The sequence below is a fragment of the Heterodontus francisci genome, chromosome 10 (genome assembly GCF_036365525.1).
Source record: "Heterodontus francisci isolate sHetFra1 chromosome 10, sHetFra1.hap1, whole genome shotgun sequence".
Classification (NCBI taxonomy): Eukaryota; Metazoa; Chordata; class Chondrichthyes; order Heterodontiformes; family Heterodontidae; genus Heterodontus; species Heterodontus francisci.
In genome coordinates, this window is record NC_090380.1 from 10513395 (window position 1) to 10536369 (window position 22975).

At 47.7% G+C, this 22975-nt stretch overlaps 1 protein-coding gene across 1 annotated transcript in view; it reads left to right on the forward strand.

The window, feature by feature from the left end:
- LOC137374287 (lysosome membrane protein 2-like) overlaps positions 1 to 22975 on the forward strand; it is a 142686-nt gene that overhangs the window by 89654 nt on the left and 30057 nt on the right. The window contains exons 6-8 of the mRNA XM_068040093.1: positions 11176 to 11295; positions 16782 to 16951; positions 21609 to 21727. Coding sequence (XP_067896194.1) covers positions 11176 to 11295; positions 16782 to 16951; positions 21609 to 21727 — 409 coding nt within the window. The remainder of the gene's footprint in view (positions 1 to 11175; positions 11296 to 16781; positions 16952 to 21608; positions 21728 to 22975) is intronic.

Sequence of the window (22975 nt, forward strand, 5' to 3'; positions counted from 1 at the left end):
GCTCTATTAATAAAACCAAGGATTACAAATGCTTTATTAACAGCCTTTCTGGCTTGTCCTTCTCCCATTCAGATATTTGTGTAGATACACATGAGGTCTCTCTGTTGCTGAACGCCCTTTAAAATGTTATCATTTGATTTAAATTGTCTCTCATTCTTCCTTCTAAAAGGCCTCAAATATTAAAGGCACTGTTTACCTTAAAAGCGCAACTTAATTGCACCTTTTATATGCACAGAACTAAGTTGGGCCCAAATTTAACCCACTCAAAGCCCATTCCCTGACACAGATTTAAAATCAGGTCATTTTGTCCTAAAACCCCAGCTTCTCTTTTGTTTCTACTTTTTAGTGACTGGTGCTAAAAGCACGCTGCCTGTTCTGGGAAGATTGGAGAGGTGAATAATGTCTACCATGTAGTGATGTAATGTGTATGGTTTTAAACAATGAAGGGACTGAGAATGCAGGCAGTGGATTGCTGTTCTCTGAGTACTCTCTAAACGGCAGCTGTGACAATGAGTTGCTCTCTCACTATCAAGTATAATACTGCATCGCTCCCAGAGCATAATACATGAAACAGAGGTAAACATTAACTGGTGCCGTAAAGCTGTGCGGCTACTGAAGGAAATGACTGTAACAAGACCAAGGCAATAACTGACACACTGGAGCTGCAGCTTTGGAGAGTCTGATGCTGCAAGTGCTGAAGGAAAAGGAGGTTCTTTCTGAACATCCCTCGTGGAACAGTAGCATGATAGCAGCCTGGATGGGGGTAGAAAAAGAGTGAGTGATGTCTTACCTGTAACCAGATCGTGGAGCAAGTGAGGAAGAAATTTACTTAATCTTGGAATATTGCCTTACAATGGAACTTAACTGAACTTTACTGTAAGCTTGATGCAGTATTCCTTCAGGAATTGTTTGTAGTATATATAAATGATTTGGAGGAAAATGTAGCTGGTCTGATTAGTAAGTTTGCGGACGACACAAAGGTTGGTGGAGTTGTGGATAGTGATGAGGATTGTCGGAGGATACAGCAGAATATAGATCGGTTGGAGACTTGGGCGGAGAAATGGCAGATGGAGTTTAATCCGGACAAATGTGAGGTAATGCATTTTGGAAGGTCTAATACAGGTGGGAGGTATACAGTCAATGGCAGAACCCTTAGGAGTATTGACAGGCAGAGAGATCTGGGCGTACAGGTCCACAGGTCACTGAAAGTGGCAACGCTGGTGGATAAGGTAGTCAAGAAGGCATACGGCATGCTTGCCTTCATCGGTCGGGTCATAGAGTATAAAAATTAGCAAGTCATGTTGCAGCTGTACAGAACCTTAGTTAGGCCACACTTAGAATATTGCATGCTATTTTGGTCGCCACACTACCAGAAGGACGTGGAGGCTTTGGAGAGGGTACAGAGGAGGTTTACCAGGATGTTGCCTGGTCTGGAGGGCATTAGCTATGAGGAGAGGTTGGAAAAACTCGGATTGTTTTCACTGGAACGATGGAGGCGGAGGGGTGACATGATAGAGGTTTACAAAGTTATGAGCGGCATGGACAGAGTGGATAGTCAGAAGCTTTTTCCCAGGGTGGAAGAGTTAGTTACTAGGGGACATAGGTTTAAGGTGCGAGGGGCAAGGTTTAGAGGGGATATGCGAGGCAAGTTTTTTACACAGAGGGTGGTGAGTGCCTGGAACTTGCTGCCAGGGGAGGTGGTAGAAGCAGATACGATAGCGACGTTTAAGAGACATCTTGACAAATACATGAATATGATGGGAATAGAGGGATATGGGCCCCGGAAGTGCAGAAGGTGTTAGTTTAGGCAGGCATCAAGATCGGCGCAGGCTTGGAGGGCCGAATGGCCTGTTCCTGTGCTGTACTGTTCTTTCTTTGTTCTTTTTGTTCTTTGAAGGGTGTGAAGGCATTGGCGAGGGTGCAGAAAAGATCCACGAGAATGATTCCTTGGATGAGGGACTTCAGTTATGAGGTTAAATTGGAGAACCTGGGGCTGTTGTTCTTGGAGAAGAGAAGATTAAGAAGAGATTAGATAGAGGTGTTCAAAGTCATGAGAGGCCTGGACAGAGTAGATAGGGAAGAACTGTTCCCATTGGCAGAAGGGTCGAGAACCTTTGGGGCAGCACAGTGGCGCAGTGGTTAGCACCGCAGCCTCACAGCTCCAGCGAACCGGGTTCAGTTCTGGGTACTGCCTGTGCGGAGTTTGCAAGTTCTCCCTGTGTCTGTGTGGGTTTTCGCTCGGTGCTTAGGTTTCCTCCCACCGCCAGAGACTTGCAGGTGATAGGTAAATTAGCCATTATAAATTGCCCCTGGTGTAGGTAGGTGGTAGGGAATATGGGATTACTGTAGGGTTAGTGTAAATGGGTGGTTCTCGGTCGGCACAGACTTGGTGGGCCGAAGGGCCTGTTTCAGTGCTGTATCACTAAATATAATATAACCAATGGACACCAATTTCAGGTGAATGGCAAAAGAACCACCGGGGACACGAGGAAGAATTTTTTTATACAGCAAGTGGTTAGGATCTGGAATGTACTGTCTGAGAGTGTGGTGGAGGCAGGTTCAGTGAGTGTTTAGGATCTGGAATGCACTGTCTGAGTGTGTGGTGGAGGCAGGTTCAGTGAGTGTTTAGGATCTGGAATGCACTGTCTGAGAGTGTGGTGGAGGCAGGTTCAGTGAGTGTTTAGGATCAGGAATGCACTGTCTGAGAGTGTGGTGGAGGCAGGTTCAGTGAGTGTTTAGGATCTGGAATGCACTGTCTGAGAGTGTGGTGGAGGCAGGTTCAGTGAGTGTTTAGGATCTGGAATGCACTGCCTGAGAGTGTGGTGGAGGCAGGTTCAATGTGTGTTTAGGATCTGGAATGAACTGTCTGAGAGTGTGGTGGAGGCAGGTTCAGTGAGTGTTTAGGATCTGGAATGCACTGTCTGAGACTGTGGTGGAGGCAGGTTCAGTGAGCGGTGAGGATCTGGAATGCACTGTCTGAGAGTGTGGTGGGGGCAGGTTCAGTGAGCGGTTAGGATCTGGAATGAACTGTCTGAGAGTGTGGTGGAGGCAGGTTCAGTGAGTGTTTAGGATCTGGAATGAACTGCCTGAGAGTGTGGTGGAGGCAGGTTCAGTGAACGGTTAGGATCTGGAATGAACTGTCTGAGAGTGTGGTGGAGGCAGGTTCAGTGAACGGTTAGGATCTGGAATGAACTGTCTGAGAGTGTGGTGGAGGCAGGTTCAGTGAGTGTTTAGGATCTGGAATGCACTGTCTGAGAGTGTGGTGGGGGCAGGTTCAGTGAGCGGTTAGGATCTGGAATGAACTGCCTGAGAGTGTGGTGGAGGCAGGTTCAGTGAACGGTTAGGATCTGGAATGAACTGTCTGAGAGTGTGGTGGAGGCAGGTTCAGTGAACGGTTAGGATCTGGAATGAACTGTCTGAGAGTGTGGTGGAGGCAGGTTCAGTGAGCGGTTAGGATCTGGAATGAACTGCCTGAGAGTGCGGCGGAGGCAGGTTCAGTGAACGGTTAGGATCTGGAATGCACTGTCTGAGAGTGTGGTGGAGGCAGGATCAGTGAGTGTTTAGGATCTGGAATGCACTGTCTGAGAGTGTGGTGGGGGCAGGTTCAGTGAGCAGTTAGGATCTGGAATGAACTGTCTGAGAGTGTGGTGGAGGCAGGTACAGTGAGTGTTTAGGATCTGGAATGCACTGTCTGAGAGTGTGGTGGAGGCAGGTTCAGTGAGCGGTTAGGATCTGGAATGCACTGTCTGAGAGTGTGGTGGAGGCAGGTTCAGTGTGTGTTTAGGATCTGGAATGCACTGTCTGAGAGTGTGATGGAGGCAGGTTCAGTGAGTGTTTAGGATCTGGAATGCACTGTCTGAGAGTGTGGTGGGGGCTGGTTCAGTGAGTGTTTAGGATCTGGAGTGCACTGCCTGAGAGTGTGGTGGGGGCTGGTTCAGTGAGCGGTTAGGATCTGGAATGCACTGCCTGAGAGTGTGGTGGAGGCAGGTTCAGTGAGTGTTTAGGATCTGGAATGCACTGCCTGAGAGTGTGGTGGAGGCAGGTTCAGTGAACGGTTAGGATCTGGAATGAACTGCCTGAGAGTATGGTGGAGGCAGGTTCAGTGAGCGGTGAGGATCTGGAATGCACTGTCTGAGAGTGTGGTGGGGGCTGGTTCAGTGAGCGGTTAGGATCTGGAATGCACTGTCTGAGAGTGTGGTGGAGGCAGGTTCAGTGTGTGTTTAGGATCTGGAATGCACTGTCTGAGAGTGTGGTGGAGGCAGGTTCAGTGTGTGTTTAGGATCTGGAATGCACTGTCTGAGAGTGTGGTGGAGGCAGGTTCAGTGTGTGTTTAGGATCTGGAATGCACTGTCTGAGAGTGTGGTGGAGGCAGGTTCAGTGTGTGTTTAGGATCTGGAATGCACTGTCTGAGAGTGTGGTGGAGGCAGGTTCAGTGTGTGTTTAGGATCTGGAATGCACTGTCTGAGAGTGTGGTGGAGGCAGGTTCAGTGTGTGTTTAGGATCTGGAATGCACTGTCTGAGAGTGTGGTGGAGGCAGGTTCAGTGTGTGTTTAGGATCTGGAATGCACTGTCTGAGAGTGTGGTGGAGGCAGGTTCAGTGAGTGTTTAGGATCTGGAATGCACTGCCTGAGAGTGTGGTGGGGGCTGGTTCAGTGAGCGGTTAGGATCTGGAATGCACTGCCTGAGAGTGTGGTGGAGGCAGGTTCAGTGAACGGTTAGGATCTGGAATGAACTGCCTGAGAGTGCGGTGGAGGCAGGTTCAGTGTGTGTTTAGGATCTGGAATGCACTGTCTGAGAGTGTGGTGGAGGCAGGTTCAGTGTGTGTTTAGGATCTGGAATGCACTGTCTGAGAGTGTGGTGGAGGCAGGTTCAGTGTGTGTTTAGGATCTGGAATGCACTGTCTGAGAGTGTGGTGGAGGCAGGTTCAGTGTGTGTTTAGGATCTGGAATGCACTGTCTGAGAGTGTGGTGGAGGCAGGTTCAGTGTGTGTTTAGGATCTGGAATGCACTGTCTGAGAGTGTGGTGGAGGCAGGTTCAGTGTGTGTTTAGGATCTGGAATGCACTGTCTGAGAGTGTGGTGGAGGCAGGTTCAGTGTGTGTTTAGGATCTGGAATGCACTGTCTGAGAGTGTGGTGGAGGCAGGTTCAGTGTGTGTTTAGGATCTGGAATGCACTGTCTGAGAGTGTGGTGGAGGCAGGTTCAGTGTGTGTTTAGGATCTGGAATGCACTGTCTGAGAGTGTGGTGGAGGCAGGTTCAGTGTGTGTTTAGGATCTGGAATGCACTGTCTGAGAGTGTGGTGGAGGCAGGTTCAGTGTGTGTTTAGGATCTGGAATGCACTGTCTGAGAGTGTGGTGGAGGCAGGTTCAGTGAGTGTTTAGGATCAGGAATGCACTGTCTGAGAGTGTGGTGGAGGCAGGTTCAGTGAGTGTTTAGGATCTGGAATGCACTGCCTGAGAGTGTGGTGGAGGCAGGTTCAGTGAGTGTTTAGGATCTGGAATGCACTGTCTGAGAGTGTGGTGGAGGCAGGTTCAGTGAGTGTTTAGGATCTGGAATGCACTGCCTGAGAGTGTGGTGGAGGCAGGTTCAATGTGTGTTTAGGATCTGGAATGAACTGTCTGAGAGTGTGGTGGAGGCAGGTTCAGTGAGTGTTTAGGATCTGGAATGCACTGTCTGAGACTGTGGTGGAGGCAGGTTCAGTGAGCGGTGAGGATCTGGAATGCACTGTCTGAGAGTGTGGTGGGGGCAGGTTCAGTGAGCGGTTAGGATCTGGAATGAACTGTCTGAGAGTGTGGTGGAGGCAGGTTCAGTGAGTGTTTAGGATCTGGAATGAACTGCCTGAGAGTGTGGTGGAGGCAGGTTCAGTGAACGGTTAGGATCTGGAATGAACTGTCTGAGAGTGTGGTGGAGGCAGGTTCAGTGAACGGTTAGGATCTGGAATGAACTGTCTGAGAGTGTGGTGGAGGCAGGTTCAGTGAACGGTTAGGATCTGGAATGAACTGTCTGAGAGTGTGGTGGAGGCAGGTTCAGTGAGCGGTTAGGATCTGGAATGAACTGCCTGAGAGTGCGGCGGAGGCAGGTTCAGTGAACGGTTAGGATCTGGAATGCACTGTCTGAGAGTGTGGTGGAGGCAGGATCAGTGAGTGTTTAGGATCTGGAATGCACTGTCTGAGAGTGTGGTGGGGGCAGGTTCAGTGAGCAGTTAGGATCTGGAATGAACTGTCTGAGAGTGTGGTGGAGGCAGGTACAGTGAGTGTTTAGGATCTGGAATGCACTGTCTGAGAGTGTGGTGGAGGCAGGTTCAGTGAGCGGTTAGGATCTGGAATGCACTGTCTGAGAGTGTGGTGGAGGCAGGTTCAGTGTGTGTTTAGGATCTGGAATGCACTGTCTGAGAGTGTGATGGAGGCAGGTTCAGTGAGTGTTTAGGATCTGGAATGCACTGTCTGAGAGTGTGGTGGGGGCTGGTTCAGTGAGTGTTTAGGATCTGGAATGCACTGCCTGAGAGTGTGGTGGGGGCTGGTTCAGTGAGCGGTTAGGATCTGGAATGCACTGCCTGAGAGTGTGGTGGAGGCAGGTTCAGTGAGTGTTTAGGATCTGGAATGCACTGCCTGAGAGTGTGGTGGAGGCAGGTTCAGTGAACGGTTAGGATCTGGAATGAACTGCCTGAGAGTATGGTGGAGGCAGGTTCAGTGAGCGGTGAGGATCTGGAATGCACTGTCTGAGAGTGTGGTGGGGGCTGGTTCAGTGAGCGGTTAGGATCTGGAATGAACTGTCTGAGAGTGTGGTGGAGGCAGGTTCAGTGTGTGTTTAGGATCTGGAATGCACTGTCTGAGAGTGTGGTGGAGGCAGGTTCAGTGTGTGTTTAGGATCTGGAATGCACTGTCTGAGAGTGTGGTGGAGGCAGGTTCAGTGAGTGTTTAGGATCTGGAATGCACTGTCTGAGAGTGTGGTGGAGGCAGGTTCAGTGTGTGTTTAGGATCTGGAATGCACTGTCTGAGAGTGTGGTGGAGGCAGGTTCAGTGTGTGTTTAGGATCTGGAATGCACTGTCTGAGAGTGTGGTGGAGGCAGGTTCAGTGTGTGTTTAGGATCTGGAATGCACTGTCTGAGAGTGTGGTGGAGGCAGGTTCAGTGTGTGTTTAGGATCTGGAATGCACTGTCTGAGAGTGTGGTGGAGGCAGGTTCAGTGTGTGTTTAGGATCTGGAATGCACTGTCTGAGAGTGTGGTGGAGGCAGGTTCAGTGAGTGTTTAGGATCTGGAATGCACTGCCTGAGAGTGTGGTGGGGGCTGGTTCAGTGAGCGGTTAGGATCTGGAATGCACTGCCTGAGAGTGTGGTGGAGGCAGGTTCAGTGAACGGTTAGGATCTGGAATGAACTGCCTGAGAGTGCGGTGGAGGCAGGTTCAGTGTGTGTTTAGGATCTGGAATGCACTGTCTGAGAGTGTGGTGGAGGCAGGTTCAGTGTGTGTTTAGGATCTGGAATGCACTGTCTGAGAGTGTGGTGGAGGCAGGTTCAGTGTGTGTTTAGGATCTGGAATGCACTGTCTGAGAGTGTGGTGGAGGCAGGTTCAGTGTGTGTTTAGGATCTGGAATGCACTGTCTGAGAGTGTGGTGGAGGCAGGTTCAGTGTCTGTTTAGGATCTGGAATGCACTGTCTGAGAGTGTGGTGGAGGCAGGTTCAGTGTGTGTTTAGGATCTGGAATGCACTGTCTGAGAGTGTGGTGGAGGCAGGTTCAGTGAGTGTTTAGGATCTGGAATGCACTGCCTGAGAGTGTGGTGGGGGCTGGTTCAGTGAGCGGTTAGGATCTGGAATGCACTGCCTGAGAGTGTGGTGGAGGCAGGTTCAGTGAACGGTTAGGATCTGGAATGAACTGCCTGAGAGTGCGGTGGAGGCAGGTTCAGTGTGTGTTTAGGATCTGGAATGCACTGTCTGAGAGTGTGGTGGAGGCAGGTTCAGTGAGTGTTTAGGATCTGGAATGCACTGTCTGAGAGTGTGGTGGAGGCAGGTTCAGTGTGTGTTTAGGATCTGGAATGCACTGTCTGAGAGTGTGGTGGAGGCAGGTTCAGTGTGTGTTTAGGATCTGGAATGCACTGTCTGAGAGTGTGGTGGAGGCAGGTTCAGTGTGTGTTTAGGATCTGGAATGAACTGCCTGAGAGTGCGGTGGAGGCAGGTTCAGTGTGTGTTTAGGATCTGGAATGCACTGTCTGAGAGTGTGGTGGAGGCAGGTTCAGTGAGTGTTTAGGATCTGGAATGCACTGTCTGAGAGTGTGGTGGAGGCAGGTTCAGTGAGTGTTTAGGATCTGGAATGCACTGTCTGAGAGTGTGGTGGAGGCAGGTTCAGTGAGTGTTTAGGATCTGGAATGCACTGTCTGAGAGTGTGGTGGAGGCAGGTTCAGTGAGTGTTTAGGATCTGGAATGCACTGTCTGAGAGTGTGGTGGAGGCAGGTTCAGTGAGCGGTTAGGATCTGGAATGCACTGTCTGAGAGTGTGGTGGAGGCAGGTTCAGTGAGTGTTTAGGATCTGGAATGAACTGCCTGAGAGTGTGGTGGAGGCAGGTACAATGTGTGTTTAGGATCTGGAATGAACTGCCTGAGAGTGAGGTGGAGGCAGGTTCAGTGAGTGTTTAGGATCTGGAATGCACTGTCTGAGAGTGAGGTGGAGGCAGGTTCAGTATGTGTTTAGGATCTGGAATGCACTGTCTGAGAGTGTGGTGGATGCAGGTTCAGTGAGTGTTTAGGATCTGGAATGCACTGCCTGAGAGTGTGGTGGAGGCAGGTTCAGTGAGTGTTTAGGATCTGGAATGCACTCTCTGAGTGTGGTGGAGGCAGGTTCAGTGAGTGTTTAGGATCTGGAACGCACTGCCTGAGAGTGTGGTGGAGGCAGGTTCAGTGAGTGTTTAGGATCTGGAATGCACTGCCTGAGAGTGTGGTGGAGGCAGGTTCAGTGAGCGGGTAGGATCTGGAATGCACTGTCTGAGAGTGTGGTGGAGGCAGGTTCAGTGAGTGTTTAGGATCTGGAATGAACTGCCTGAGAGTGTGGTGGAGGCAGGTTCAGTGAGTGTTTAGGATCTGGAATGCACTGTCTGAGAGTGTGGTGGAGGCAGGTTCAGTGAGTGTTTAGGATCTGGAATGAACTGCCTGAGAGTGTGGTGGAGGCAGGTTCAGTGAGCGGTTAGGATCTGGAATGAACTGCCTGAGAGTGCGGCGGAGGCAGGTTCAGTGAGCGGGTAGGATCTGGAATGCACTGTCTGAGAGTGTGGTGGAGGCAGGTTCAGTGAGTGTTTAGGATCTGGAATGCACTGTCTGAGAGTGTGGTGGAGGCAGGTTCAGTGAGTGTTTAGGATCTGGAATGAACTGCCTGAGAGTGTGGTGGAGGCAGGTTCAGTGAGCGGTTAGGATCTGGAATGAACTGCCTGAGAGTGTGGTGGAGGCAGGTTCAATGAGTGTTTAGGATCTGGAATGCACTGTCTGGGAGCATGGTGGAGGCAGGTTCAGTGAGTGTTTAGGATCTGGAATGCACTGCCTGAGAGTGTGGTGGAGGCAGGTTCAGTGAGTGTTTAAGATCTGAATGCACTGCCTGAGAGTGTGGTGGAGGCAGGTTCAGTGAGTGTTTAGGATCTGGAATGCACCGTCTGAGAGTGTGGTGGAGGCAGGTTCAGTGTCTGTTTAGGATCTGGAATGCACTCCCTGAGTGTGGTGGAGGCAGATTCAGTGAGTGTTTAGGATCTGGAATGCACTGTCTGAGAGTGTGGTGGAGGCAGGTTCAGTGAGTGTTTAGGATCTGGAACGCACTGCCTGAGAGTGTGGTGGAGGCAGGTTCAGTGAGTGTTTAGGATCTGGAATGCACTGCCTGAGAGTGTGGTGGAGGCAGGTTCAGTGTGTGTTTAGGATCTGGAATGCACTGCCTGAGAGTGTGGTGGAGGCAGGTTCAGTGAGTGTTTAGGATCTGGAATGCACTGCCTGAGAGTGTGGTGGAGGCAGGTTCAGTGAGCGGTGAGGATCTGGAATGCACTGTCTGAGAGTGTGGTGGAGGCAGGTTCAGTGAGTGTTTAGGATCTGGAATGAACTGCCTGAGAGTGTGGTGGAGGCAGGTTCAGTGAGCGGTTAGGATCTGGAATGCACTGTCTGAGAGTGTGGTGGAGGTAGGTTCAGTGAGCGGTTAGGATCTGGAATGCACTGTCTGAGAATGTGGTGGAGGTAGGTTCAGTGAGTGGTTAGCATATGGAATGCACTGTCTGAGAGTGTGGTGGAGGCAGGTTCAGTGAGTGTTTAGGATCTGGAATGAACTGCCTGAGAGTGTGGTGGAGGCAGGTTCAGTGAGCGGTTAGGATCTGGAATGCACTGTCTGAGAGTGTGGTGGAGGCAGGTTCAGTGAGCGGTTAGGATCTGGAATGCACTGTCTGAGAGTGTGGTGGAGGCAGGTTCAGTGAGTGTTTAGGATCTGGAATGCACTGTCTGAGAGTGTGGTGGAGGCAGGTTCAGTGAGCGGTTAGTATCTGGAATGCACTGTCTGAGAGTGTGGTGGAGGCAGGTTCAGTGAGCGGTTAGGATCTGGAATGAACTGCCTGAGAGTGCGATGGAGGCAGGTTCAATCAAGGCATTCAAAAGGGAATTGGATAAACACCTGAAGAGAAAAAATTTGCATGGCTCCCAGCAAAAGGCAGGGGAATGGGACTAGGTGAGTTGCTCTTGCAGAGAGCCAGCACAGACACGATGGGCTGAATAGCCTCCCCCTGTGCTGTAAGCATTCTATGATTCTATGATCACAGAGAGAAAATGCACAACACTCTCCCAACCGTTCACCAATAATCCAAATGTACTTGCATGCTAATGTTTTAGATAGCATCTTTCATGACCTCAAGTCATCTCAAAGCACTTTAACCAGCAGTGAAGTACTTTTTGAATTTTAGTCATTGTTGTAATGCACCCTTCACTTCTTGCACATGACAAGGAAAATGGAAAGTAGATGCTCTTCTGTTTTTGAGGTTGAAGCATATTGCTGGAATTATGTGGAGGAACTTGATAAATTCTCCCTGGGTGTGCTTCATCTTAACATCCGCTGCAAAGGAACACTCTTCCAACCCATAGTAATAATGGCCCTGACCTTGATGCCCACAGAATCAGTCAAGACAAAGAATTGAATGATTAATAACCATGTTGAATATTTTCTATTGAACAGGTCTCTAAGCTGGTGGGGATCAAACTCTTGCAACATGATAAATGGAACAGATGGAGCTAGCTTCCACCCATTGATAAAAAAGAATGAGTCCCTATATATTTTTGCATCTGATATTTGCAGGTAATTGCGCAAATGCAGGGTTGGTACAGTGTACAAGTCTGGTCTCCTGAACATAAAAAGGATATTGAGGCTCTAGAGAAGGTGCAAAATAAGATTTACAGGGTTGATGCCAGAACTGAATGGTTATACCTATCAGGAAAGGATGAACAGGTTGGGGCTCCTTTTACTAGAAAAGAGAAGAGTGAGAGATGACCCATTCACTTTCTCCACTGCCTCTACATGAAGGGGTTTGGTAAGGTAGACATACAGCTGTTTCCACTCCTGTGGGAATCCAAAACTAGGAGCTATAAATATAAGCTAGTCACCAATAAATCCAATAGGGAATTCAGAAGAAACTTCTTCACCCAGACAGAGAGTGGTGAGAATGTGGAACTTGCTACCACGGGGAGTATTTGGGGTCAATAGTGTTGATGCATTTAAGGAGAAGCTGGATAAACACCCGAGGGAGAAAGGAATAGAGAGATATGTTAATGGGATTAGATGGAAGGAGACTCGTGTGGAACATAAACACTGGCATGGACCAGTTGGGCTGAATGGCCTGTTTCTGTGCTATAAATACTCATTAAGCCAATACATTACCATGACAGCAGGTCAGCCTTACATTTAATTTTTTTGTCCGTCACTTGCTTAGGCACCTGATCTCTTTGGCCAGATTATGGAACTGGCTGTCTTATATAGCCCAGCTCCCATTGCTGGTGCTGAAGATAATATTGGCTGATACTGGGCCGGCCCTCCTTCTCCCTTCTGCCGCCTACAGCACACAGCCCCTGTCAACATAATAACAGCTCCCTGCTCGTCCCTCTTGTACTATTCCAGAAAGCCAGTTGGTGAAGGATAGAACTGGAGCCAATCTTTATACAATTTTATAACCATTTATTTACCGAGTTATACATTACAAGCGTACATCTCCTAACACAACCATCACTGTTTCTATATATAGAGACTCAAGTGAATACCCAGTTAATGCCCACCACCTGCATACAATTAAACACAATTAATATACAATTAAGATACTTTTCTCTCTCTTCAAATAAAAATTAGAGTTAAGTGCACAACCAAAATTGCAAAGCAAGAAGAATCTCCATATTCTGTACAAAGCATTACATTGTGAGATACCCCTCCTCTAAGATCCCGAACAATTTCTTTGCATTTCTTTTTGTGAAACAATCAGACAGTTGATGACTTGTGCCCACCCATTTAATTTTAGATATTTCATTTGTTTTTTTAATAGAATGTTTACTCAACAGCAAGGGTATCTCATTAGAGACTTCAATCAGTACTTGTAAAATGGCTTACTCCAGCTATTTTACATGGGATCACAACTTTTTTTAGTGACCTCGCTGTGTTACCAGTGCCAAACCTAAAGCAAGTAGTACTTTTATATCCCTTAACCTTGCATCTATTTGCACTACTGAGCAAATCAAGGTAACATTTTTAACCATCTGTTCCTCCTACTGTGAAGTCCAAGCATTATCCAGCACTGCACAGTTAAACCAGTCTGTGAACAACACATTCATCGCAAGGATAGAACTCCTTGTGAACGGTAACATTTGTTTAGATTCGTCATTATCTTCATTCTCTTCCTCAGAAATCTCTGTGTCATTTGTAACTGCCTCTCTGCTTTGGGCAGTTCATCACATAATGATGCTTGGAGTCACACCTGAAGGACCTTATGACTGTTCCTAGGACATTCCTGGGATTCATTCATCCCTTATTGCTATTCCAATTCTGACTTCTGCTGTAATAGCCAGATCTGCTAAAGGTGCTTTCAGCCTCATTCTGCCCGTCTTTAACCCTTTCATTGTGCAGGTGCCTGCGTCCAGTATCTGGACCATTTTGAAATTTGACAATCATTGAGTCCTCTATTCTTTGCATCACCACAGAATGTCTCATTTGTTCCATGAAGGCTGAAGGAAATGATTGTTTCCCAGGAATCTTTCTATGGTAGCAGACATCTGATCTTTGGAATTCTCTGCCCGAGAGGCTGTGGAGGCTCAGTTTTTGAGTATTTTCAAGATTTAGATTGATAGATTTCTACATATTAAAAACATCAAGGGATACGGGGATAGTGCAGGAAAATGGTGTTGAAGTAGAAGATCAGCCATGATCTCATTGAATAGCAGAGTGGGCTCGAAGGGCTGAATGGCCGACTCCTGCTCCTATTTCTTATGTTCTTGTTATAGTTTATAAGGTGCTCGTAGTGGTGCCTTGTACCAGCCTCACCAGGGAGAACAGATGTGCATGGTCAGCAGGCCCAGAACAGAACAACTTATTTGCCTTTTTAAAGATGTCCTTGGGGGCCAGAAGAGCAGGAGGCTTCTGCCTTTTCCTGCCCCTGATTTCCTGCAATCACCTGGGATTTCCTCATCTCTCCACCTTTCTTGTTGGGAAGCATTCCAGCTGGTCCCTGGCAGCAAAGTCCTGCCAAGTTCAGTCTATCACCACCTACTGGCCTGATGCCATCGATGTGAGTTTGGCGAAAGTTAGGTCTGGTACTTTAATTGCCCTTGAGAAGGTGGTGGTGAGCTGCCTCCTTGAACCGCTGCAGTCCATGTGGGGTAGGCACACCCACAGTGCTGTTAGGAAGGGAGTTCCAAGATTTTGACCCAGCGACAGGAAGGAACGGCGATATAGTTACAAGCCAGGATTGTATGTGGCTTGGAGGGGAACTTGCAGGTGGTGTTGTTCCCAAGCATCTGCTGCCCTTGTCTTTCGAGGTGGAAGAGATTGTGGGTTTGGAAGGTGCTGTCGAAGGAGCCTTGGTGCATTGCTGCAGTGCATCTTATAGATGGTACACACTGCCGTCACTGTGCGTCGGTGGTGGAGGGAGTGAATATTTAAGGTGGTAGTTGGGGTGCCAATCAAGTGGGCTGCTTTGTCCTGGATGGTGTCGAGTTTCTTGAGTGTTGTTGGAGCTGCACCCATCCAGGCAAGTGGAGAGTATTCCATCACACTCCTGACCTGTGCCTTGTAGATGGTGGACAGGCATTGAGGAATCAGCAGGTGGGTTATTCGCTGCAGAATTCCTAGCCTCTGAACTGTTCTTGTAGCCACAGTATTTACATGGCTGGTTCAGTTAAATGTCTGCTCATAATAGCTTTGAATGTCAAGGGAGATGGTTCGACACTTTCTTGTTTGGGATGGTCATTGCATGGTACTTGTGTGGTGCGAATATCACTTGCCACTTATCAGCCCAAGCCTGGGTGTTGTCCAGGTTTTGCTGCATGAAGGTATGGACTGCATCAGTATCTGAGGATAAAAACAAGAAATGCTGGAAACACTCAGCAGGTCTGGCAGCATCTGTGGAGAGAGAAGCAGAGTTAATGTTTCAGGTCAGCGACTCTTCTTCAGAACTGGCAAACTTCCAAACCCTGGTCCACTCCTCCATTACCCCCACCACCTCATCCCTTTCCCAAGGCACCTGCCCCTGCAATCGCAGGTGGTGTAATACCTGCCCATTTACCTCCTCTCTCCTCACTATCCCAGGCCCCAAACACTCCTTTCAGGTGAAGCAGCGATTTACTTGTACTTCTTTCAATGTAATATACTGTATTTGCTGCTCACAATGCGGTCTCCTCTACATTGGGGAGACCAAACACAGACCGGGTGACTGCTTTGCAGAACACCTCCACTCAGTCTGCAAGCAGGACCCCGAGCTTCTGCTTGCTTGCCATTTCAACACTCCGCCCTGCTGTCATGCTCACATCTCTGTCCTGGGCTTGCTGTAGTGTTCCAATGAACATCAACGCAAGCTCGAGGAACAGCATCTCATTTACCGATTAGGCACACTACAGCCTGTCAGACTGAACATTGAGTTCAATCATTTCAGAGCATGACGGGCCCCCCATTTTACTTTTATTTTTGGTTGTTTTTTTTCTTTTTCCTTTAAAAAAAATTTTTTTGTGCTTATTTTATTTTATTTAATCTTAGTTTGTTCAGTTTGCTTACCCACTGTTTTTTTCATGTTTGTATTTGCGGCTGTTCAGTTTTCAGTCCATTAACACCCTTTCTGTACTAATGCTTTGTCTTTCAACACACCATTAACATATCTTTGCTCCATGACCTTCCGGTCAGCTATTTGTTTAGTTTAGCGATACAGCACTGAAACAGGCCCTTCGGCCCACCGAGTCCGTGCCGACCATCAACCACCCATTTATACTAATCCTACACTAATTCCATATCCCTGCCACATCCCCACCTGTCCCTATATTTTCCCTACCACCTACCTATACTAGGGGCAATTTATAATGGCCAATTTACCTATCAACCTGCAAGTCTTTGGCATGTGGGAAGAAACCGGAGCACCAGGAGGAAACCCACGCAGACACAGGGAGAACTTGCAAACTCCACACAGGCAGTACCCAGGATTGAACCCGGGTCGCTGGAGCTGTGAGGCTGCGGTGCTAACCACTGCGCCACTGTGCCGCCATTCTGTGACCTTGTCCTATCTACACCTTCTCCTTTGTTATCTCTTGCTCCACCCCCACTTTACTTGCTTATAACCTTTTACATTTCTAATATTTGCCAGTTCTGAAGAAGGGTCACTGACCTGAAACGTTAACTCTGCTTCTCTCTCTACAGATGCTGCCAGACCTGAGTATTTCCGGCATTTCTTGTTATTATTTCAGATTTCCAGCATCCGCAGTATTTTGCTTTTAATTCAGTATCTGAGGAGTCGTGATTGGAAGTGAACATTGTGGAATTATCAGTGAACATCCCCACTTCTGACCTTATGATGGAGGGAAGGTCATTGATGAAGCAGCTGAAGATGGTTGGGTCTAGGACACGGCACTGAGGAACTCCTGCAGCTTCTTCCCACTCCTCTTCATCTAATCCTATATTAATATTCCAATACATTGTAACCTGGAGGGAAGGGAGTGAATTGAGATGAGGTATTTGAGAGATAAGAGAAAGAGATACTTTCTGGTTAAAGAGTGACAATGGCAGGGGTTGAGAGAGATTACCTTCCTACGCAACCTGCCTGCCTTCAGAAGGGAAAGATTTTTCATTTTTCAGAATGAATTATGATAGAAAGGCAGAACAAACTTGGTATAATAAATAAAAACAGAACATGCCGGATATACTCAGCAGGTCTGGCAGCATCTCTGGAGAGAGAACCAGGTCACAGACCTGAAATGTTAACACTGCTTCTCTCTCCACAGATGCTGCCTGACCTGCTGAGTATCTCCCGCACTTTCGATTTTTATTACAGATTTCCATCACAGTATTTTGCTTTTCTTTTAGAACAAACTTGCTGTTTGTCTGATTAGGCTGTACTGGTCAGAATGGTGCAGGGAAGTCGAACTGGCATCACACCAGCAAGCTGAGGCTGGGGAGAGGAAGGAGTGGTGGGTTGGGTGTAGGGGAGGAGCAGAGAGAGTGAAGAGGAGAGGGTTTGCAGAGGGGGAGTGGTGGAGGGGCAGAGGGGAGACAACTGAAACAACTTTAAGGAAAGATTGACTTTTAAATGTTCCTGCTTCATACAGGTCTTTCAATATGGTCTTTGAAAAGGAGCTGGAAGTGCAAGGAATCAAAGCATATCGATTTGTTCTTCCGAAAGAGGCTTTGGCAAGTGACCATCCCAATAATAAAGGATTTTGTCTATCAGGGAACTGCCATTTATCCGGAGTTCTAAACATCAGCATCTGCAGACAAGGTGGAGCATTTAAATACTCTTATTCTGCAGGTTTAGAGAACAACACACAAATGGCAGTGCTTTTTACAAGTCCTGAGGACTGAATCATTTAGGAATATTACAAGCACATTATTGTTCTCTGAGTATTGACAGTGCATTACAAAGAAACAGGCCATTCAGCCCAACTGTCAATGGTGGAGAGCTGTGCCAACTGTAGCTCAATTGGTAGCACTTTCACCTGTGGGTTAGAAAGCTGTGGGTTTAAATCTGGGCACTGGTCCAATCTGCACCTTCTCCTTTGTTATCTCTTGCCCCACCCCCACCTCACTTGCTTATAATCTGTGACTTTTCTAATATTTGTCAGTTCCGAAGAAGGGTCACTGACCCAAAACGTTAACTCTGCTTCTCTTTCCACAGATGCTGCCAGACCTGCTGAGTGATTCCAGCATTTCTTGTTTTTGTATCACTAAAAGATTACCTGGTCAAAGTTTCACAGAATCGTTACAGTGCAGAAGGAGGTCATTCAGCCCATCGTGTCCACACTGGCTCTCGGAAAGATAAATTCACTCAGTTCCATTCCCCCGCCTTCTCCCCATAACCCTGCACATTCTTCCTTTTCATATAACTATCTAATTCCCTTTTGAATGTTTCAATTGAACCTGCCTCCACCACGTTCTCAGGCAGCACATTCCAGACCTTAACCACTCGCTGTGTGAATAAGTTTTTCCTCATGTCACTTTTGCTTCTCTTACCAAACACTTTAAATCTGTGCCCTCTCATTTCTGATCCTTTCATGAGTGGGAACAGTTTCTCTCTATCTACTCTGTCCAGACCCCTCATGATTTTGAATACCTCTATCAAATCACCTTTCAGCCTTCTCTGCTCCAAGGAAAACAGTCCTAACGTCTCCAAACTATCTTCATAACTGAAATTCCTCATCCCTGGAACCATCCTCGTGAATCTTTTCTGTACTCTCTTCAATGCCCTCACATCTTTCCTGAAGTGCAGTGCCCAGAACTGGACTCAATACTCTCGCTGAGGCTAAACTAGTATCTCATTGCTATTTGTGGGAGCTTGCTTCGACTCCACATTGTCACCAGTCTGTTGGTAAAGCAATTTGTCCTGAAATTCCTATTGGATTTATTACTTATCACCTCTAGTTCTGGTCTCCCACACAAGTGGAAACATCTTCTCTACATCTACCCTATCAAGCCCTTTCATAATTTTAAAGAGCTCTATTCGGTCTAGAGAAAAGAACCCCCAGACTGTTCAATCTTTCCTGATGGTTATAACCTCTCATTTCCAGCATCATTCTAGTCAAACTATTTTGCACCTTCTCTACTGCCCCTATATCCTTTTTTATAATTTGAAGTCAGGATAGATGACATTGTCCATTTGCATGTAGCTCTTTAAAGTATAGTGACTTATTTTCTCACACAAAGTGATGCTGACCATTTCGATGAATCAGATTTGCCTTTCAGTAGACAGCACATACTTTAACCTTGGCCAGTGGTCCAAGCTGATGTTCCATGCTATTACGTGGAGTATCACAGATCATGAGCCAACATCCCTCGGCATTTTGTGTTGAAGCCTGGAATGTTTCATTGTGTTCTCCAGATTTGAAGTATAATCCCATGTTGTGCTACTGGAAACCCCTGAAGCAGTCTGTGACAAAATACGACGCTACATTTTAGATCACAAGGCACCTTCTGATGGTTGAGTGGTTTTGTCTCTGCTTGGGTTTCCCATACAACAAAAGCTTAAAAACCTTAGTAAAGAGGAATAAAAACAAGAAATGCTGGAAATACTCAGCAGGTCAGACAGCATCTGTGGAGAGAGAAGCAGAGTTAGCGTTTCAGCTCAGTGACCTGGTTCTGATGCTGCCAGACCTGCTGAGTATTTCCAGCATTTCTTGTTTTTATTTCAGATAGCCAGCATCTGTAGTATTTTGCTTTTATTTTAGTAAAGAGGAGACAGAGCAGCAAACAATGCCTCAAACGTCATTCTTCAGAACGAATTCTCTTAAAAAGATCAAACTACATAAGATAGCCACGAATAAATAAAATAAGGAACTCAGGAGAAACCTTTCCACCCAGAGCGTGGTGACAATGTGGAGTTGTGGATAGTGCTGAAGGTAGGTTACCAGGGACATAGATAGGCTGCAGAGCTGGGCTGAGAGATGGCAAATGGAGTTTAATGCGGAAAAGTGCGAGGTGATTCACGTTGGAAGGAGTAACAGGAATGCAGAGTACTGGGCTAATGGGAAGATTCTTGGTAGTGTAGATGAGCAGAGAGATCTTGGTGTCCAGGTACATAAATCCCTGAAAGTTGCTACCCAGGTTAATAGGGCTGTTAAGAAGGCATATGGTGTGTTAGCTTTTATTAGTAGGGGGATCGAGTTTCGGAGCCACGAGGTCATGCTGCAGCTGTACAAAACTCTGGTGAGACCGCACCTGGAGTATTGCATGCAGTTCTGGTCACCGCATTATAGGAAGGATGTGGAAGCTTTGGAAAGGGTGCAGAGGAGATTTACTAGGATGTTGCCTGGTATGGAGGGAAGGTCTTACGAGGAAAGGCTGAGGGACTTGAGGTTGTTTTCATTAGAGAGAAGGAGGAGGAGAGGTGACTTAATAGAGACATATAAGATAATCAGAGGGTTAGATAGGGTGGATAGTGAGAGTCTTTTTCCTCGGATGGTGATGGCAAACACGAGGGGACATAGCTTTAAGTTGAGGGGTGAAAGATATAGGACAGATGTCAGAGAGTAGTAGGGGCGTGGAACGCCCTGCCTGCAACAGTAGTAGACTCGCCAACTTTAAGGGCATTTAAGTGGTCATTGGATAGACATATGGATGAAAATGGAATAGTGTAGGTCAGATGGTTTCACAGGTCGGCGCAACATCGAGGGCTGAAGGGCCTGTACTGCACTGTAATGTTCTATGTTCTATCTCCCCCGGAATGAGGTGATTATATCTGTACAAGCTGTGCAGTCTTTACGCTGAAGAGGGTGAGGCAAATGATAGGGGAAGGCTCATCGGGGGTCTGACTGTGGCAGGCGTTGTGTCAATTTAACTTGCAAAAAGATAGTGTGACAACGGGTAAAACTAGCAGATGAGGAATGTGTGATAAGCAGCAACAGAGAAATGAAGTAAGAGATGCAAGTATGAGATTGATAAAAAGGAGGATGCAGGTTTCGAGGCATTGCAAATAGATGATTACAGTGGATCTGTGAGCCAAGATACAAGGTAACCAGTTAAAGCATTCTTTCAGCCGGCTGCGTAGTGATCAGTCAGTGAGAAGGTTTTATATTCAGAGAGTGAAGCTCCTGCTGATGGCCAAAGTGGGCAAGGAGCAACTGGAAGCAGTGAGCAGTGTGCGGACTTGCTGCAGGCCTGTTCTTCACACTAGGGCGGGAGGGTATGAACAGTAGTTAACCCTGGGGAAGGGCATTGGCACTCGGTGACAGTCCTGGGGGTGAGGGGCTTGTAGTCGGGGTCAGTGCTGGGGGTGAGGGGGATGTAATTGGTGTCAGTGCTGGGGGTGAGGGGGTTGTAGTCGGGGTCAGTGCTGGGGCTGAGGGGTTGTAGTCGGGGTCAGTGCTGGGGGTGAGGGGGTTGTAGTCGGGGTCAGTGCTGGGGGTGAGGGGGATGTAATTGGTGTCAGTGCTGGGGGTGAGGGGCTTGTAGTCGGGGTCAGTGCTGGGGGTGAGGGGGTTGTAGTCGGGGTCAGTGCTGAGGGTGAGGGGGGGTGTATTCGGGGTCAGTGAGGGGAGTGTGACTCAGAGTCAGTGCTGAGGGTGAGGGGGTTGTAGTCGGGGTCAGTGAGGGGAGTGTGACTCAGAGTCAGTGAGGGGAGTGAGGGGGTTGTAGACGGGGTCAGTGAGGGGGGTGAGGGGGATGTAGTCGGGGTCAGTGAGGGGGGTGTGACTCAGAGTCAGTGAGGGGAGTGAGGGGGTTGTAGACGGGGTCAGTGAGGGGGGTGAGGGGGATGTAGTCGGGGTCAGTGAGGGGGGTGTGACTCAGAGTCAGTGAGGGGAGTGAGGGGGTTGTAGTCGGGGTCAGTGAGGGGGGTGTGACTCAGAGTCAGTGCTGGGGGTGAGGGGGTTGTAGACGGGGTCAGTGAGGGGGGTGAAGGGGTTGTAGTCGGGGTCAGTGCTGGGGTTGAGGTGGTTGTAGTCGGGGTCAGTGAGGGGGGTGTGACTCAGTCAGTGCTGGGGGTGAGGGGGTTGTAGACGGGGTCAGTGAGGGGAGTGTGACTCAGAGTCAGTGAGGGGAGTGAGGGGGTTGTAGTCGGGGTCAGTGAGGGGGGTGTGACTCGGGGTCAGTCGCAATGCCCCCTTGCCTCTCTCTGCATCCTGTCTTTAAAGTGCCTGAGCAGGGTTTGGAGGTCAGAATGAGTGGATTGTTGTGTTCTTGACAGGGATGTTATGATGACGTGCTGTGCTCTGGCTCCAGATTTTCTCAACTATTTATCTGCATCTTTATATTAAAATATTGCTGAGACTTGCAATAAAGACACAGTGGTCAGAGTTTGCTGTAAAAAAAAAAATACAATACTGTCATTAATTCTGAGCCCCTGCTTGTTGTACATGAGATTATACAACTTTCAGAGAAAATGGAACAAGTTCTTTCACCGTCTCTTTGTGAAATAAACTTTTTTTTTTCTTTTGATATCCCAGGAGCTCCTATTTTCATATCGTTTCCTCATTTTTACAATGCGGATCAGAAATTAGTGACTGACATAGGCGGAATGAAACCTAATATGGAAACTCACCAGACATTTCTCGATATCGAACCAGTAAGTGGAAAGAACTGTTTGTGCAATATATGGTACCTTGAAACCTTTCTAAAAACATGACATTTAAGGTACTGTACATGAATTCACCTCCATCAAACAAAAGAATGAGGGGCCACATAATTGTGCTGCATCTCTTGGTTTAGAATCATCGGGCCCTGGAACATAGAAGACTATTCACACCCCATTGTGTTTGTGCAGGCCCCTCACTGCAGCTGACCTAAACTAGCCCAGCTGACCTGCTCATCTCTTATCTTCCTCTGCTTCAATGATTATCCAAATTTCCCTTAAAAGATGGAATTATCGAAAGTTTACAACACAGAAAGAGGCCAATTGGCCCATCGTGTCTGCGTCAACCGGAAGAAAAAGAAGCCACCCAGCCTAATCCCAGTTTCCAGCATTTGATCCGTAGCCCTGCAGATTACAGCACTTGAGGTGCATATCCAGATTCCTTTTAAATGAGTTGAGGATCTCTGCCTCAACTACCCTTTCGGGCAGTGCGTTCCAGACCCCCACCTCTGGCTGAAAAGGTTTTTCCTCGACTCCCCTCTAATCCGTCTACCAATCACTTTAAAACTATGCCCCCCTAGTCACTGACCTTTGTGCTAAGGTGAATAGACCCTGCACCTCCACTCTATCCAGGTCCCTCACAATTTTGAACAGTTCAATCAATCTCCCCTCAGCCTCCTCTGTTCCAAGGAGAACAACCCCAACCTATCCAATCTTTCCTCATAGCTGCATTTTTCCAGTCCTGGCAACATCCTCGTAAATCTCCTCTGTACCCTCTCTAGTGCAATTACATCCTTTCTGTAATGAGGTGACCAGAACTGCACACAGTTCTCAAGTTGTGGCCTAACTAGTGTTTTATACAGTTTCAGCATTACTTCCCTGCTGTTATATTCTAAACCTCGGCTATTAAAGGAAAGGATTCCATATGCCTTCCTAACCACCTTTATTGACCTGTCCTGCTACCTTCAGGGATCTGTGGACATATACTGTTATTATTCGGTCTATCCCTCGCTCCCTTTTTAAACAAAGGTATAACATTAGCAGACCTCCAATCCTCCGGCACCACACCTGTATCCAGTGAGGACTGGAAAATGATGGTCAGACCCTCTGCTATTTCCTCTCTTGCTTCTTTTAACAGCCTGGGGTACATTTCATCCGGCCCTGGTGATTTACCAACTTCGAAGGATGCTAATCCCATTAATACTTCCTCTCTCCCTAGGTTTATCACATCCAATACTTCAC